This window comes from Idiotropiscis lumnitzeri, chromosome 5 (genome assembly GCF_059441095.1).
Source record: "Idiotropiscis lumnitzeri isolate Australia: NSW breed Sydney's pygmy pipehorse chromosome 5, RoL_Ilum_1.0, whole genome shotgun sequence".
Lineage (NCBI taxonomy): Eukaryota > Metazoa > Chordata > Actinopteri > Syngnathiformes > Syngnathidae > Idiotropiscis > Idiotropiscis lumnitzeri.
The window spans coordinates 14,701,016-14,714,554 of NC_142395.1; the positions used below are offsets into that span (position 1 = coordinate 14,701,016).

The window sequence follows — 13,539 nt, forward strand, 5'->3', positions numbered from 1 at the left end:
CAAAAAAATGAATTTGACCATATTTGGACTTATGAGGTTTCCTCCGGACAGTGACAAAATTGTAACTATGAATTGCAAATTACAAGAGTGCCCACGCTGTTAAGTCAATATAAGGATCTCAAATACTGTACTGTGTACTTATTGCATCATCTAACATTCAATTACATTCATTCATTTGAAACTTCCATCCAAATAAAGACACTCTGTTCTTCCATCATGCTACTGGAGACATTCTCCTGCCCTGTCTGTTTACAATGTCTCTCTCCTCAAAATCGCATTACCTCGCAAGCTGCACATGTAAGCTCACATGGCCGTGTGAGAAACCTGAGATTGTGTGCAATAATGTGAGAATCGGGCTCCCACTGGGGAACGTCAGTGCCCCAATGTCTGCATGTTATTTCCGGGGCGATGCGGATGTTATAGCGGGGTTGTCTTATTTAATATCGAAATGCTCCGATCACAATCGGGTACATTGATTTGTTTGGAGGTATTCATAGCAAAAGGGGAAACCTTGAAGTGACAACTGGCAGTTGAAATGACTGCACAAAACAACAATAAGAGCACAAGACGCTTAGCCTAATGGCACCGGAAGAACAATATCTGCGACGTAGTGCGTCAGGTTTGCGAATAATGTCTGAGAGTGGGGTCAGTCTATCAGAAGAACGTAAAATAGTTCACAGATGAGAGAGAAAAAAACTGCTTGAAAAAGGCAGCTCGTTGCCTCTGAAAGCCCACTTGGCCATTCTGCGACTGCTGCATGACCACAGATGCCTTTTTAAGCTTGTTTCTTTTAAATCATGTAACCCGGCAACGTGAAGTAATCCCAAACTCTTTATGATTACAAACAAAAACAAGACACAAAACAATGAAACAAGTTTTATTTGAACACAAAAAATGTTTGATTGGTTAGACTGTGTACGTTTTGAGAGAAGAAACAGTAAACAGCATCGAAAGGAAATGTTCCCACATGCAAGATCCAAAGCAATGTACGGCATGATGATGATGATGATGATGATGATGATGGGACGCTTAGTCAGCAAGTCAGATTACAAATCACTTCAATTTATATGTATTATAATTATATGATCACACTCACACCCAGGGACAATACCCGGAGAAAACCCACGCAGGCACTGGGAGAACATGCAAACTCCACACTGAAAGGCCGGAAACGGAATCGAACCCTGCACTTCTGAACTGTGAGGCCATCGTGCTAACTGGCCGTCCACCGTGCTGCCCGAGAAAAAAATATAGTAATTGTTGCCCTGCGTAAACATGCAGTATCGAAATCCCACATTATCTTACAAACTTCCCCTTGGCTTACTGATTATTTGATTTCAAAGTGCAAGGCTGACGTTGTCGCCTCGCAACCCGTAAAAGGGTTAGGGTTATCGTCAATCACGAATGAAACCACTCGCTGTCGTTCGTTAATTTGATTTATTTAACGGCCACTCAGCAGATCAAAAACATTCACGTGAAGACTCTGTCGTTTCCACGAACAACTTGAGCTTGAACCGGCTCCACCTCCACTTTCAAAAATCACACCTCAACATACTTTCATGACACCAATAACTACTTTCCTACTACACAGGGCTTTGGTGGCATCTTATGGTGCTATAGAACGAATATAAAGATGCAAAGAGGAGAGCATTTTCACAAATAGCACCATGTAAAAGCACAAATTTGTAACGTGGGGGTTCCTATAATGGTAATAAAAAATTCAAACTGTAATTACAAAACATTTGGAATTTTATCAAGATTCTGTTTTCCATCCAGTTGCAGGGAAAGTCATGTCACACAATCTGCATTTTGTTCATTGTCGTGATTTCACTTTAATTTTGCCCGGCTGTTACCGTTTATTCCCTGCCAACTTGTTGACTGTCAGTTTTTTGGAAGACACATTTCTGGAGAGCGGCCCGAGAGTATTTGCAGTGCCGGACCTCTGTCGGGGCGCGCCAAGCAACACAGCCACAAATTGGAATGTGGAGCAGCTCTGGGAACGCTGCCAGGATTTAAATTAGACAATAACCTCTGCTCTCTCCATATTGCTTCTCTTTTCCAACTGCAGGCCCGGGCAATTTGTTTAATACAGTCGAGCTTCGCGCTATATAATAGACTGATATACGAGTCGTCGCTCAGCACTTTTGTGCGTTTCAGATTTATAGAGATTGAACAACTGGTTGTGCTTATACATTTGCCGCAGGTTTTATGCTATGAATACCAGTGAGGACACGGACGACACCGGGTGCTTTGTCTCACCAAAGGAAAGAGAAACAGATGAGAAGCAAATGCTTTTATTGATATTCTGTGTTTTTTTTGTTTTGTTTTTGTTTTTTTCCACCCTGCACTCTTCATGATGTTCCAAAGCATTCAAAGCAAACACAGCAGCCCACTTCATACAAAACTAGTTTAACTGGATTGAACATGACTTTGCATCCTAAATGAGCATGGACTAAAATAGGTTGACAAAATTCGGCTTCTTTACTCCTTCCTGCATTGCAGGCTTTGAGAATAGTGGATTGTGTCTATTTCACGTTTTAGAAATTATAAAAGGTGTATTAGCCAATAAAAGCACAGAGGGGAGAGACCAATGTGCAAGAGTGCATGTGTGTGTCTAGGTGTTTTATTTCACAATTGGAGCTTTATCAGAGTTTATAACTTGCTGCCCGGTGAAACCGCAGAAGTAGAACCAGGGTCACCATTTTAGTGTTGGGATATAAAAACAAAACAAATCAAAAAATAACTTAAGTAGTGAAGATTTAAAAAAACAAAAAAACAAAACACACATTTTTACTTTATAGTGATTGACTAGCTCATTTTAATTTTCAGATATTAACATTTTATATTAAGATTTAATCTGTACATGGCAGAAAAGTATTTTCCTTTGTATAAAGATTAGTGAGATTTTAGACAAATTAAAAAAAAATACGGCTAAATCATAGAATTTCTTGGAATAATATGCATGTAACGATTCACTTAAGCCCCGATACCATGAGATTTTTGATTTTCAGTTCAATTAATTTTTTATTTATTACATTTTTTTCTTGTTTTATCTACTTTTTCCAATTTTTTAGGGATGAATTTCTTTTTTTCCCTATTTATTTTTAGTGAGTGGGCATCAACAGACTTTTGCTATTAATCACTGCCAGCCTAGATAAAATGAATGTACTTTTTGGCGTCTATATCCGTCAATGGCACTGAATGAGTTAACTGGCTGGGCCGTTCCCTCTCTCCCCTGCAAATAGCGCAGGTCCACTCTATACTGTAATAAGGAAGTAGCGAATGTGTTGCAAAGCTACGTGCCTAAAGTTGACGGGCGACGACTCCGTATTGTATGCCAACACAAGACTATAACGATATCGAGGCACTGTCGATCCCGTAATTTTGTGAATATTGTGACATCCCTACTAATTAGTTGTCCCATTCTCTGTGGTGAGCCCTGCTCAAGCTCAAAGCAAAGTGAGTCTAGTCCAAATACACTGAGAGCATCTTGGAATTTCTTCAAAGCTTCTCAGAACAAAAGGCCTGAAGACGACTTGGGAGCTCAAGCTGCGACAAGAGGCCACCATCAGGCTTTCCATGACACCGCCACTCGAGCTTCAGTGTTCTTGCACTCGCACCAGCCATTGTGACAAGGCTACACCAGGCCCTCTCTTCATCTCCTCAGCTTATTTTGTGGCCGCCGGCCAATGGCTGAGCATCACGCAAGATCAAAGATGGCGCTCCATTTAGCTGGTTGCTTTCTTGTAGGATGGTCTCATCTCAAGGGCGGAAGGCAGCACGAAACAAAAGGGATGTTGGAGGTTGACCTTGTGAGCTTAGGCAACAGGGCCAGCACGAACAATGTTGTGATGAAAAAATGTTTTAGTGTTTTTTTTTTAGTCAATGCATGATGCTAGTTAACGAGTCAGTCATGCCAACAATAGTCAGTGGAACCTTGTAAGTCTAACAATTGGTAATGTTGCCTTCAAAGTTCCCGAAAACCTTTGGGTTTGAACAGCTGTTATGCATGACATGTCCAAACTGCGCAAAACATCAGTTTGAGAATGAAAGGATTAACTCAGGATGTTTGTTTTGGATTTTTGCTGACTGCGCACAATATGGGTGTGTATACTTTTTGAGTCCAGAGCCCCTTCACAATAATGCTGGTTAAACATTGACTTCTACTGTACACCCAAATGCAGATGAAATTAAAACATTGCCTATTTTTTGGTAAAAAAAAAAAAAGAAATTAGTTACATTAAAAAAAATAAATTGAGATAAATTTTTTCAACAATAAAGCACTAATTTCTTACAGTGGTGCCCTCAGATATGAGTTTCATTTATTTCTTGGCCATGTGCATAACTCAAAACACTATCTGAAGTCATTGTTACCTTTTGAAATGAATGTAGGTACCATTTGCAATTCATTCCAGCCTACCAAAAAATGTTTTTCTAATGAGGATAAATGTCACTAAATATTATAGTTATAGTAATAAAACAAAAGTTTTTCTTTTTAATTTTTTTTTTATGTAAATGTACTCTTTTAATTGTGCTGTTCATTCAAGTGCCCTGGCCACCGGATACGCAGCACTGGAGGCTCAGCTCCTCTCTTGGCTTGTCAGTACAGCAGTAATCTGAATCGCTTTTTGCAAAGGATAAAGAATATTCGTATTGTTTTATGGTCTACTTACATATGTTGCAGCACTGTTGTTCGGATATCCTTTGCCGAAACAACAACACCACAGATGCTAATTGTTGTGCCAATGGAGTTTTCCTATGTATGCTAGCATTCAGGTAACGGAGGCTATGTGTTTGCTTTAAACATTTAATTGTATTTGTTTGATGTTTAGTTTGACAGTAACGTTCAGCTGAGTGTGGAAATAAACAGGTTGAAGCCTCTTTGAAAAATATTTTTCAATTATATCTTCCTTAGCATGTGTGACAAGACAAGGTCACAAAATATACAATGCCCGTGCGATTTATTGCATTGACGTTTCAAAAGAAAGTGGAAGAAATAAAAACTGGTGACAGGGGACAACAGTCGCTTCCATTTAACATGCGGAGCTACGAAACAAGTCGTAGTAGCAGTCCATGAGTGCATCTTCAAAATCTATTCCACAGTGTCAAAGTTCTTTGGTGGTTTGGGCCCTGAAAATCCTAGTCGTCATCGTTACACCCCCAGGAAGTAAAAACAAGCAGCAGTTTGTCAAAACTTATTTTGCTATGCATTAAATGAAGTGGAAAAGCTCTTACAAATACTCTCTCCCCCGCGGTCTTTTTGTCTCATCAATCAAGTATGCCGCGTCTACTGAATATAAATTCAGCCCAAAGGAATATAGTGAAACTAACAAAAGCATGCCTTCAACAATGCCATAAACAATGTGTCCCTTAAAAAATGCATTTGCACTGCAATCTCCATCTTGGGTTTGATGTTTTAAAGGACTAGACTTCATTGACACCTGGACTCCAAGTGGATTTACAGCAGGAGTTTAAAGTGCGCCTCTAGGCTGCCATGACGCTCGCCCACTCCGATAATCAACAAGACCAGAACTGAACTAAATCATCGGCGTTCCGAGTCTACGCCCCACCACGCAGATGACATTCAGCGATACTTGGAACAAACTTCCCCTCGGCGCTCGGCTTCTTGACGACTGGCCGTCCTAATAGTGGAAGACAGTGCTGGGCCGGGGGAGTAATGATTTTAGCTTGAAACTGAATTAACTATTGATTCGGCAGCAGCCCACTGTGTGGACGTGCTGTTCTGTAGGCTCTCTTTTCCAAATGTAGCCCTCCACACATATGAGGAGATGCATCCATACATGTCAGCTGAGCACTGTATCCATGGCAGCCTGCTGGGCGTGAATGGGCCCTGTGAGGGCTCCGCAAGCAGCTGCACAGAGATTCTGCTGAATGAGCTTGTAGATTAGCACAAATTTGATGAAAACTGCTAGTGTATCCCACCAGGATTTTTTTTTCCACCCATGTCCAAGGGTATTTTATTTGGAACATGTTCTTATATCCAATCCATCAAGTGGTTTGTATCAGTTTGTTGGTGGGATAACTACATTGGTGATGGAAATAGCGTAACGTCATACTGCTCCTTACTTTCTAGTACACTGCCTTTGTTGTTTTCTTCTTTTAGGAGTGAAGCACAACTCCTTCGTGGCCGGCTATTTACAAATTCTCCTATTCGTAATACATTAATTTGCATATTTTAACTTGGCAATAGGACTGAACAAAAAATAGTATTCCCGACTCTGTATTTCACTTTAACAATTAGAATGCTTAGCGAGTCCTCATTTGCATCCCCGGTATAAACGCTACTTGTTAGTGGAGGATGTTTATTTGTCACCACGGAGGAGATGATCGGCATCACGCTGCTTGTGGCTGCTGCTGTGCATGGACTTGTATATCCATCCATCCATTTTCTGAACCGCTTCTCCTCACAAGGGTCGCAGGGGGTGCTTGAGCCTATCCCAGCTATATTCGGGCAGTAGGCGGCGCACACCCTGAACCGGTTGCCAGCCAATCGCAAGGCACGACTTGTATATAGTTCGTGAAAATAAAGTCAGTGCTGCTATGGCAAAAGCTAGCTAGCTTAGCACCTAGCATTCCAGGAGCCTCATCTTTCAGCCTAAGTATTTTTTTGGTATTTACTTTATATTAGTTCCCATTTGTGTTCTCTTACCGTACCAAATGTGAAATTGATTTTTTTTTTCTTTTGGAGTAGTGTTACTCCCTTTGTTTGAATTTTTGGGCGTTTGTGTTCGGAAGAGCCCACAATCTTTAGGGTATGTATCTTAAAACGTTTGGAAAAGACCGGTATAAGAATTGACAGCACAATACTTCTAATAATGCTATATTTATGTGAATAACAAAGATACATGCCGCAGAGGTTTAGGCCATTACGTTTCTGTTTTACTGAATGTGAGGCACTGACATGGTTGGCTGAACTCTAAAGGGAAATTGAAAGAAATAATTCAGTGTGTGTGTGTCTCTTAAACTGCCATCTCTGTACCGGAGCCCATATTAGCATTAGTGTCATGTTCCAGAGGCCTTGGCTTGACTGTAAAAACGCTTGTCAGCAGTTTATGTGATGGTGGAAATAAGGGGCTTGAATTAGTTTAGTGCTTTCCAATTAGCTAAACTGTTATGACTTTTTGATTGTACCCTTTGAAAAACTGCTAAAGCTAATATAAAAGTTCTAAGAAGCCCTGCCATGTGTTTTTCTGTGATCTCACATGCAACGCAATATTTGATGTTCAGAATGATGATGTTAACGCATGCGGACCTTGGCGGTCCTCAGACACGGATGTTAGTGTTCCACACTCATGTTTGCTGATGTGTGGTTACTCCATCAGATTCGGGGTGCGGTGCGGTTATATCGGTGCAATATTGTGTTCACCCCAAAGGTTGAAATAATTTTGTGCGGGATAACAGCTGCAAAATGTCTTATTTCCCACCGGACTTTATTTCTTTCACACAAATATTCCCGCACTGCGGTTTCAAGAAGAGGTGAGAAAGGGGAAGAAAACATCTCAAAATTGACACATACAAAAGAAAATATGCTTGTATTCACGTGGCGTGCTGTGTTTAAATAGCTGTCTGTTCACATCGATCTCAGCATCGGTGTAGCGCTCTTAATACTCTTTTATTGAAGGAATTTGCTTTGTGCTCCAAGACGAATACAAACACTGTGTGGCTTTCGCTTTATGCTGCTAAATTTAATCAACCGCATCTGCCATAAGCCACCTTTTTCTATTAAAACTGTAATGCATTTTTATTGAATGCACGTAATGTTGTTGCCTCTTGACATTTCAGCTGAATGTGTTTAAGAAGTGGCCAGGTAAAAATAAATCGACTTTCTTCAGAGTTTCACCCACAAGAACGACAAAGAAGAAGAAACAGTTGGAGTAGATCAAGAAATGGAAAAAGCTTGGCAAACTCTTCTGGCAATAGCACAAGCAAATTTGGTTTCGGAAAAAAAAATGTCTTTGCACACCCTACACTACAGGATAATCATGCCTTTAATCTTTCAAGATGGGTTTCAAAAGGTTGCTATGATGTTTGCAGACTGTTTTTACGCCTCGTAAATTGTTGCCAGCTAAAAAGTTTTAGCTTATTTGAACAGTCTAATATCTAGCACACATATAACTGAATTTGACCAGTCAGTGCAGACATAAATGCTCGCCGTCACCTGATAGTTTGACATTATTTAGGGTAATTACAATTAATTAGCTAAGACCACATTGGGCTTGCTTATTTTGCCGCATGAAAAACAAAAACTATGTTTTAATTGTTTATTTACTGACGTTAACTTCAGTGATTGACGGAAGCGGAAGCAATAAACAGCAGTTCAGGTAGACGATAATGCTTTCAATTCTGCATACAGAGAGACGCACATTCATTCCTCCCATCATTTTTAATTACAGAGCCTTCATTGTCTGCGCTGACCCATTTTACCATCAGCTGCATAGCCCCTCCAATCACACTTAATTTTATCTGGCATTGGACTCCAAGAACATGAAGCACCTCCTCCTCCTCTTTGAAAAAAATGAATTGGGAATAACAATCCCAATTTTCTCCACTGAAGCCTTTCAGTCCCCTCTGCTCGGAGACACGAAACAGCTTTTAGCGGGCAAGATTGATACAGGTGGCAGGGGATGCTTTCTTAAGATGTTCACCGGGGAGATTGCAAAGCACTCTTTAAGGACCGGACCCGTTGAAAGCCAATAAAAACAACAGAGCCCCACGGGGACATCACACCGCTAATTATCACGTTGACGATCGTGATCGATGGCCGCGCTTTCGCTGTGCAACTCAACCGTACTCGTCTGTTGCTGTTTGAGTTTATGACACGTGGCTTACTGATGTATAAACTCTAGCGTGCTCATGAAGTTGCCATCCTCATGTATGACATTTCAACTAATTGTGTTGACTATGGATGTCAACTTAAAACGTGCGTGGAACTGAATTCATTTTGCGCCTCAGTAAGTTTTTTGCTTTATTTTAACAGAGTAACAGAAGATTATGTCTCCTACCTTCACCTTTAACGCATAACCCTGCAAATTTAGGATATTGCTGCACTTGTGCACTTCCACACACAAATACAGTGTCCAGCAATTACATTATTGTCAATTTGGCAGTGCAGAAGTCCCCTCCGACAATATATTGCTGCATTGGCTTCGTCATTTAAACAAAACCAAATAGCAGAAAAGTGACAGCTTTTCCAGGTGGTTTGAAAGGCTCTTATGGCGGAAATTTGTCAGAACAAGTTGGTCCCGCTATTCCATGTCAATGTCATTCATGCAGAATAGCAACATTGAAAAAAGGTGGGTACATGCTGGGTTTTGAAGGCATGGTGAAATATTCTTCGGATACTTCCCCAAAAGTAGAAAACTACCAGCTCCACTTTAAAGTCTGTATCGTTGTCTGATCAACATCACAATAAAATACATGGAAATATTATTAAATCTATGTAATTAAATATCCTGGCAACACAATTTTGCTTCAGTGCCATTTTGTGCCATTTATGGCATACGGAACAAAAATAAGGCCAAAAAATTCTGACTCTCCAGACAGTGTGAAAGGGGCCTTTGGTACCAATTTGAACTTGAACCAGCCAGTTGCGGCGGACATGCCAATCATACACGGAATGCATATACTGAGTTTTACAGCAATACTTCATCATTTCATATAAACCTGTGGATGAGATGGGGAACCGGCCAGACGAAGTGGCGCGCTACACCAAACAGACGACGGGTGCCGTCTTTCCGACGACGGATTGGTGTGTTGAGGCCTTTAGATGTACCGGGCTCAATCGCTCAGTGTCTGAGTATAAAATGACAGCCATTTGTTCTTTTTGCGATGGTCCATTCCGATGAGTGGGCAGCAGGTCTTATTCAGATCCGCAACACAAAATGAAAAATGGACAAATGTGCAATCAACTTGTACAAGCAGTGAGATGGCGACTCCTGATTCAACCTCTAAAGGCGCAAAATCTCCAGGTCAACTTTTTTGAGTTTGACAAGGAATAAGGCAGACAAAATCGCTGTTTTATTTGTGATGGTGTGAAAGGGTTGAATACTTTCTCAGAAAGTGGACATTTGCCAGGTTGACTTTGCAGGGGCTTCTCGTTCTTGCCATCCACTTACAGCTGCCGCAGTCAGCCCAATGTTCCTCCTGCCTGAATAGACGAGAACATCTCCAGTTTGCCATCCAATTGGCGTGGTAACTCTTTCCAAGATAAGTTCAGCTTTCGGGTTAATTACCAGTTTTGAGAAGTGAGGCCGCAACGGAAGCGTGACTGTCCTGATCCAACTGGGTCTGAGCAGCACATCTTTTGGTGTGATGGCACCAGAGGCTGCGAACCACCTGCTCCGACAACCACTTCCCGTTGATGCGGAACGCTGTTAACATAGCCCCCCCCCCTCTCCACTCACTCTCTCTCTCTCTTCCTCCAGGGCGCAGACTAATTAATGGATACCATTCCTACTTGATTAGCTCAAGTCCTTTCGGTAATTACATTCGCATACTAACTGCTCAGAAATAAAAGGAGATGGGGAGGGAAAAAAACGGGCACAAAAGGCTGGAAAATATATGAATGCACGTCATACGTAGGCTCTGATCTTAATTCGTTCCCGCTATTGTTTCGCCTTCGCAAAGATAAAACATTGTTTTATTTCCTCTTCTTTTTCTCCTCAACTTGCGTTCCTGGTGATTTTTTTTTCCAGGACACACACACACACAAAAGATTGATGAAACGTAAGAAGTTTAACGACGAACCCGCAATTCTTACACCAACCCCCCTCAACCCAAACCGGGTTTTGCGTGGGTCGCCCCCACTCCACACAGAGGTGCATTGTCCTGCCTGACCCAGCTGCTAGCCCATAATTCTTCATTCTCTGTCCTATTGTTCCGACCTTTCACCATGCTTGTGTTCCCAAAGAAAGGAAGTGGCTGCCACTTTTCCAGCAAGCGATGCATGGGTCAGGATGGGGGTTTCAGAGGTTGTGAAAACATTTCGTTGAAAAGCGCTTGATTTTGGTAGCTTAAACACTCATGTGGCGTTTACAACCTCCATTATTTTAGATTAGAAGTGTATGGCTTGTGCCTTAAAAATATTTCACCAACTCTTTACCCAAAAAAAAAAATGTGAGCTCTGCCGTGATAGTGAAGCGGGTGCATGGCTTAATTTGCGATAAAAGCTTTTCCGATTGTATTTTTTCTTTTTGGGAGGGTGCAAGAGGGTGCGCCAACTGTTTAAGGATGATGCGTGGCTTGTGGGAGTTTGGGAAAGGTTCGCTCTAATAGTGCCACTACTCACATTAACTCGCTCTAATTACCCTGCGTCACACTCGCCCCCATATGTTTAACATACTCGACCTTGTGTGGTATCACTACTCGCCCACAGGTTATGTGAAGTTAATAAGCCGCCAGTGCATCTTGATACTTGTCTTTGTCATGCAAACGCATTTAATTGTCATCCCCAAAGCCTCTGAATAGACAGAGTGGCGTCTCATTACTTTCCACTTTGAATCAGCTCGGGCCTCCGTGTGACACACTCATGGGGTGGAGGGGGCCAAAGTGGCAGCGTGGCATCGTGCGAGTGTTTAAAAAAAATACTGTTCAAAGGCAGTGTGTAAACATGAAGCAGTGAGCTCGCTTGAGTGACGGCTGTCCACTCTGAGCAGAGCAGCAAGTTGATGATGTTTTTGTTGTTTCTTTTCAGTTCCAGAACAACAACTACATGAACATGTCAGAAGCGAATGGCGCCCTGCTGACTGCTAGTGATGTGAGTATACATGACTTTGTGCGATCATTTTAAGAAATTTGTGAACTAAATACATTTCATTTTACGGCATTCCTGCCGCTGTCGCGGTTCAGATTTTGTGCCCGTTTATATTGCTGATTTTCAGGGTGGAACGTACAGCTGCAGAAATATGTCATTTGCTGTATATGCTGTACTTCCTTAATGTAATGCGTCATTTTTGACCGGGATGTTCAGTCGGATTCTAGTAGGTGGGAAGATGCCTGAGGAATGCAGGAAAAGTATACCAGTGCCCGTGCCCATTTTTAAAACAAGAGCTATGTGAAGAGTTGTGGTCACTGTAGAGAAAAGAAAGCCACTCAATGAAATTATAGGAAGTAGTTGTGGAGGCTCGAATCAGGAAAGAATTGAGTATTTGTGAGCAAAACTATGGTTTTATGCATAGGAGGAGTATTACAGATGCATTATTTGCCTTGAGAGTGCTGATGGAGAAGTTCAAAGGTCAGCGGGAGCTATGTTGTGTTTTTGTTGAAAGAGGAACAATGGTTCTGCACGAAGAAGTCTGGAGTGACAGGAAAGTATGTTAGAACACTACAGAACATGTATGAGAGCAGCAGAACGGTGTTGAGGTGTGTTGTAGATGTGAGCGAGAAGTTTCGGGTGGACCTGGGACTGCACCAGGGATCAACTCTGAGCCCCTTCCTTTTTACAATCGTGAGACAGGCTGACAGATGTGATAAGACTCAAATCGCTCAGCTGCCCAATGAGCTAAACTCTCAGGAGATTTCATGATGGCCCTTCAACATCTCTTCTTTGTGCGACGTTCCAGGCATCCTTTTCACTATTTTTAGATTGAACTTCACTTGGAAATTCATTTGTTTTGGTTGTATGATGAAATGTCTATAAAATTGGAAACTTGTGTTATTTAAACAAGAAGAAGAAGGAACATAGCTCGCCTTCCTTGGTAATCCTTCGGTATCCTTTCCTTTCCATTCAGTTCATTCTTTTCATTGGCCCCATTCCATGAATAATAGAGCTCTTTTTCATTTCTTTGTGCCTCATAATTCACCACTTCTAAGCATCAATTCCATTATAATAAGCCCAATATCCATGAAGCCCTCTCTACTTTTCATATGGATGAATTCCTTTTACTCCACTCCGCTCAGGTTATTTTTATTGCCTGAAACTTTTCTGCCTCATCGTTTGTCCCGAGACTCGGCGACAACACAGGTAGCTCAGTGCTCACATCTTGCATTATCTGCTGCTGACGTCCGAGGAGCTGACGCTGATGCGATGTGACTGCACTGATGTACCGCAAATATGACAATTACAGTACATGCCTGCTTTACTTCTCAAAGACATATTGCAGAAGCTGAAAAGCGGTTCTGCAGTTCTGCCCGCTGGCATCCAAACAGAAATTGTGTTGTGCTTTGAGGCTTCTTTCGCACAGAGATCTGACTGTCTTTCATTTTTCTGCTCTACAGACGCGCTGTAATTTTGTGTTTCACTTCTAAATGTAAATTTAGTGATGGTGGCTTGTTTGCTGTAGTTCTAGAAAGGCCTCAAACCTTGTGTGTTTTAACACATTTAGAAGATCGTTTTGATTCTGTGTTTCTGCCGCATTTCCAAACTGATAAGAAACCCAAAATTGCCAGGTAGACTTCCCTCCTCGATTCTATATGTCAGTGCTATTCACGCGAAAGAGCGTCACCAGAAAAAAAGATGACATTTTTCAACCTTTTTCGCAAGTCTCTGATCTGGAAGGACAACACAGTCTTATTTTCATT

At 41.6% G+C, this 13,539-nt stretch overlaps 1 protein-coding gene across 1 annotated transcript in view; it reads left to right on the forward strand.

Annotated features, from left to right (window-relative positions):
- tox3 (TOX high mobility group box family member 3) overlaps positions 1-13,539 on the forward strand; it is a 48,885-nt gene that overhangs the window by 17,662 nt on the left and 17,684 nt on the right. Inside the window, exon 2 of the mRNA XM_088295252.1 lies at positions 11,714-11,776. Coding sequence (XP_088151378.1) covers positions 11,714-11,776 — 63 coding nt within the window. The remainder of the gene's footprint in view (positions 1-11,713; positions 11,777-13,539) is intronic.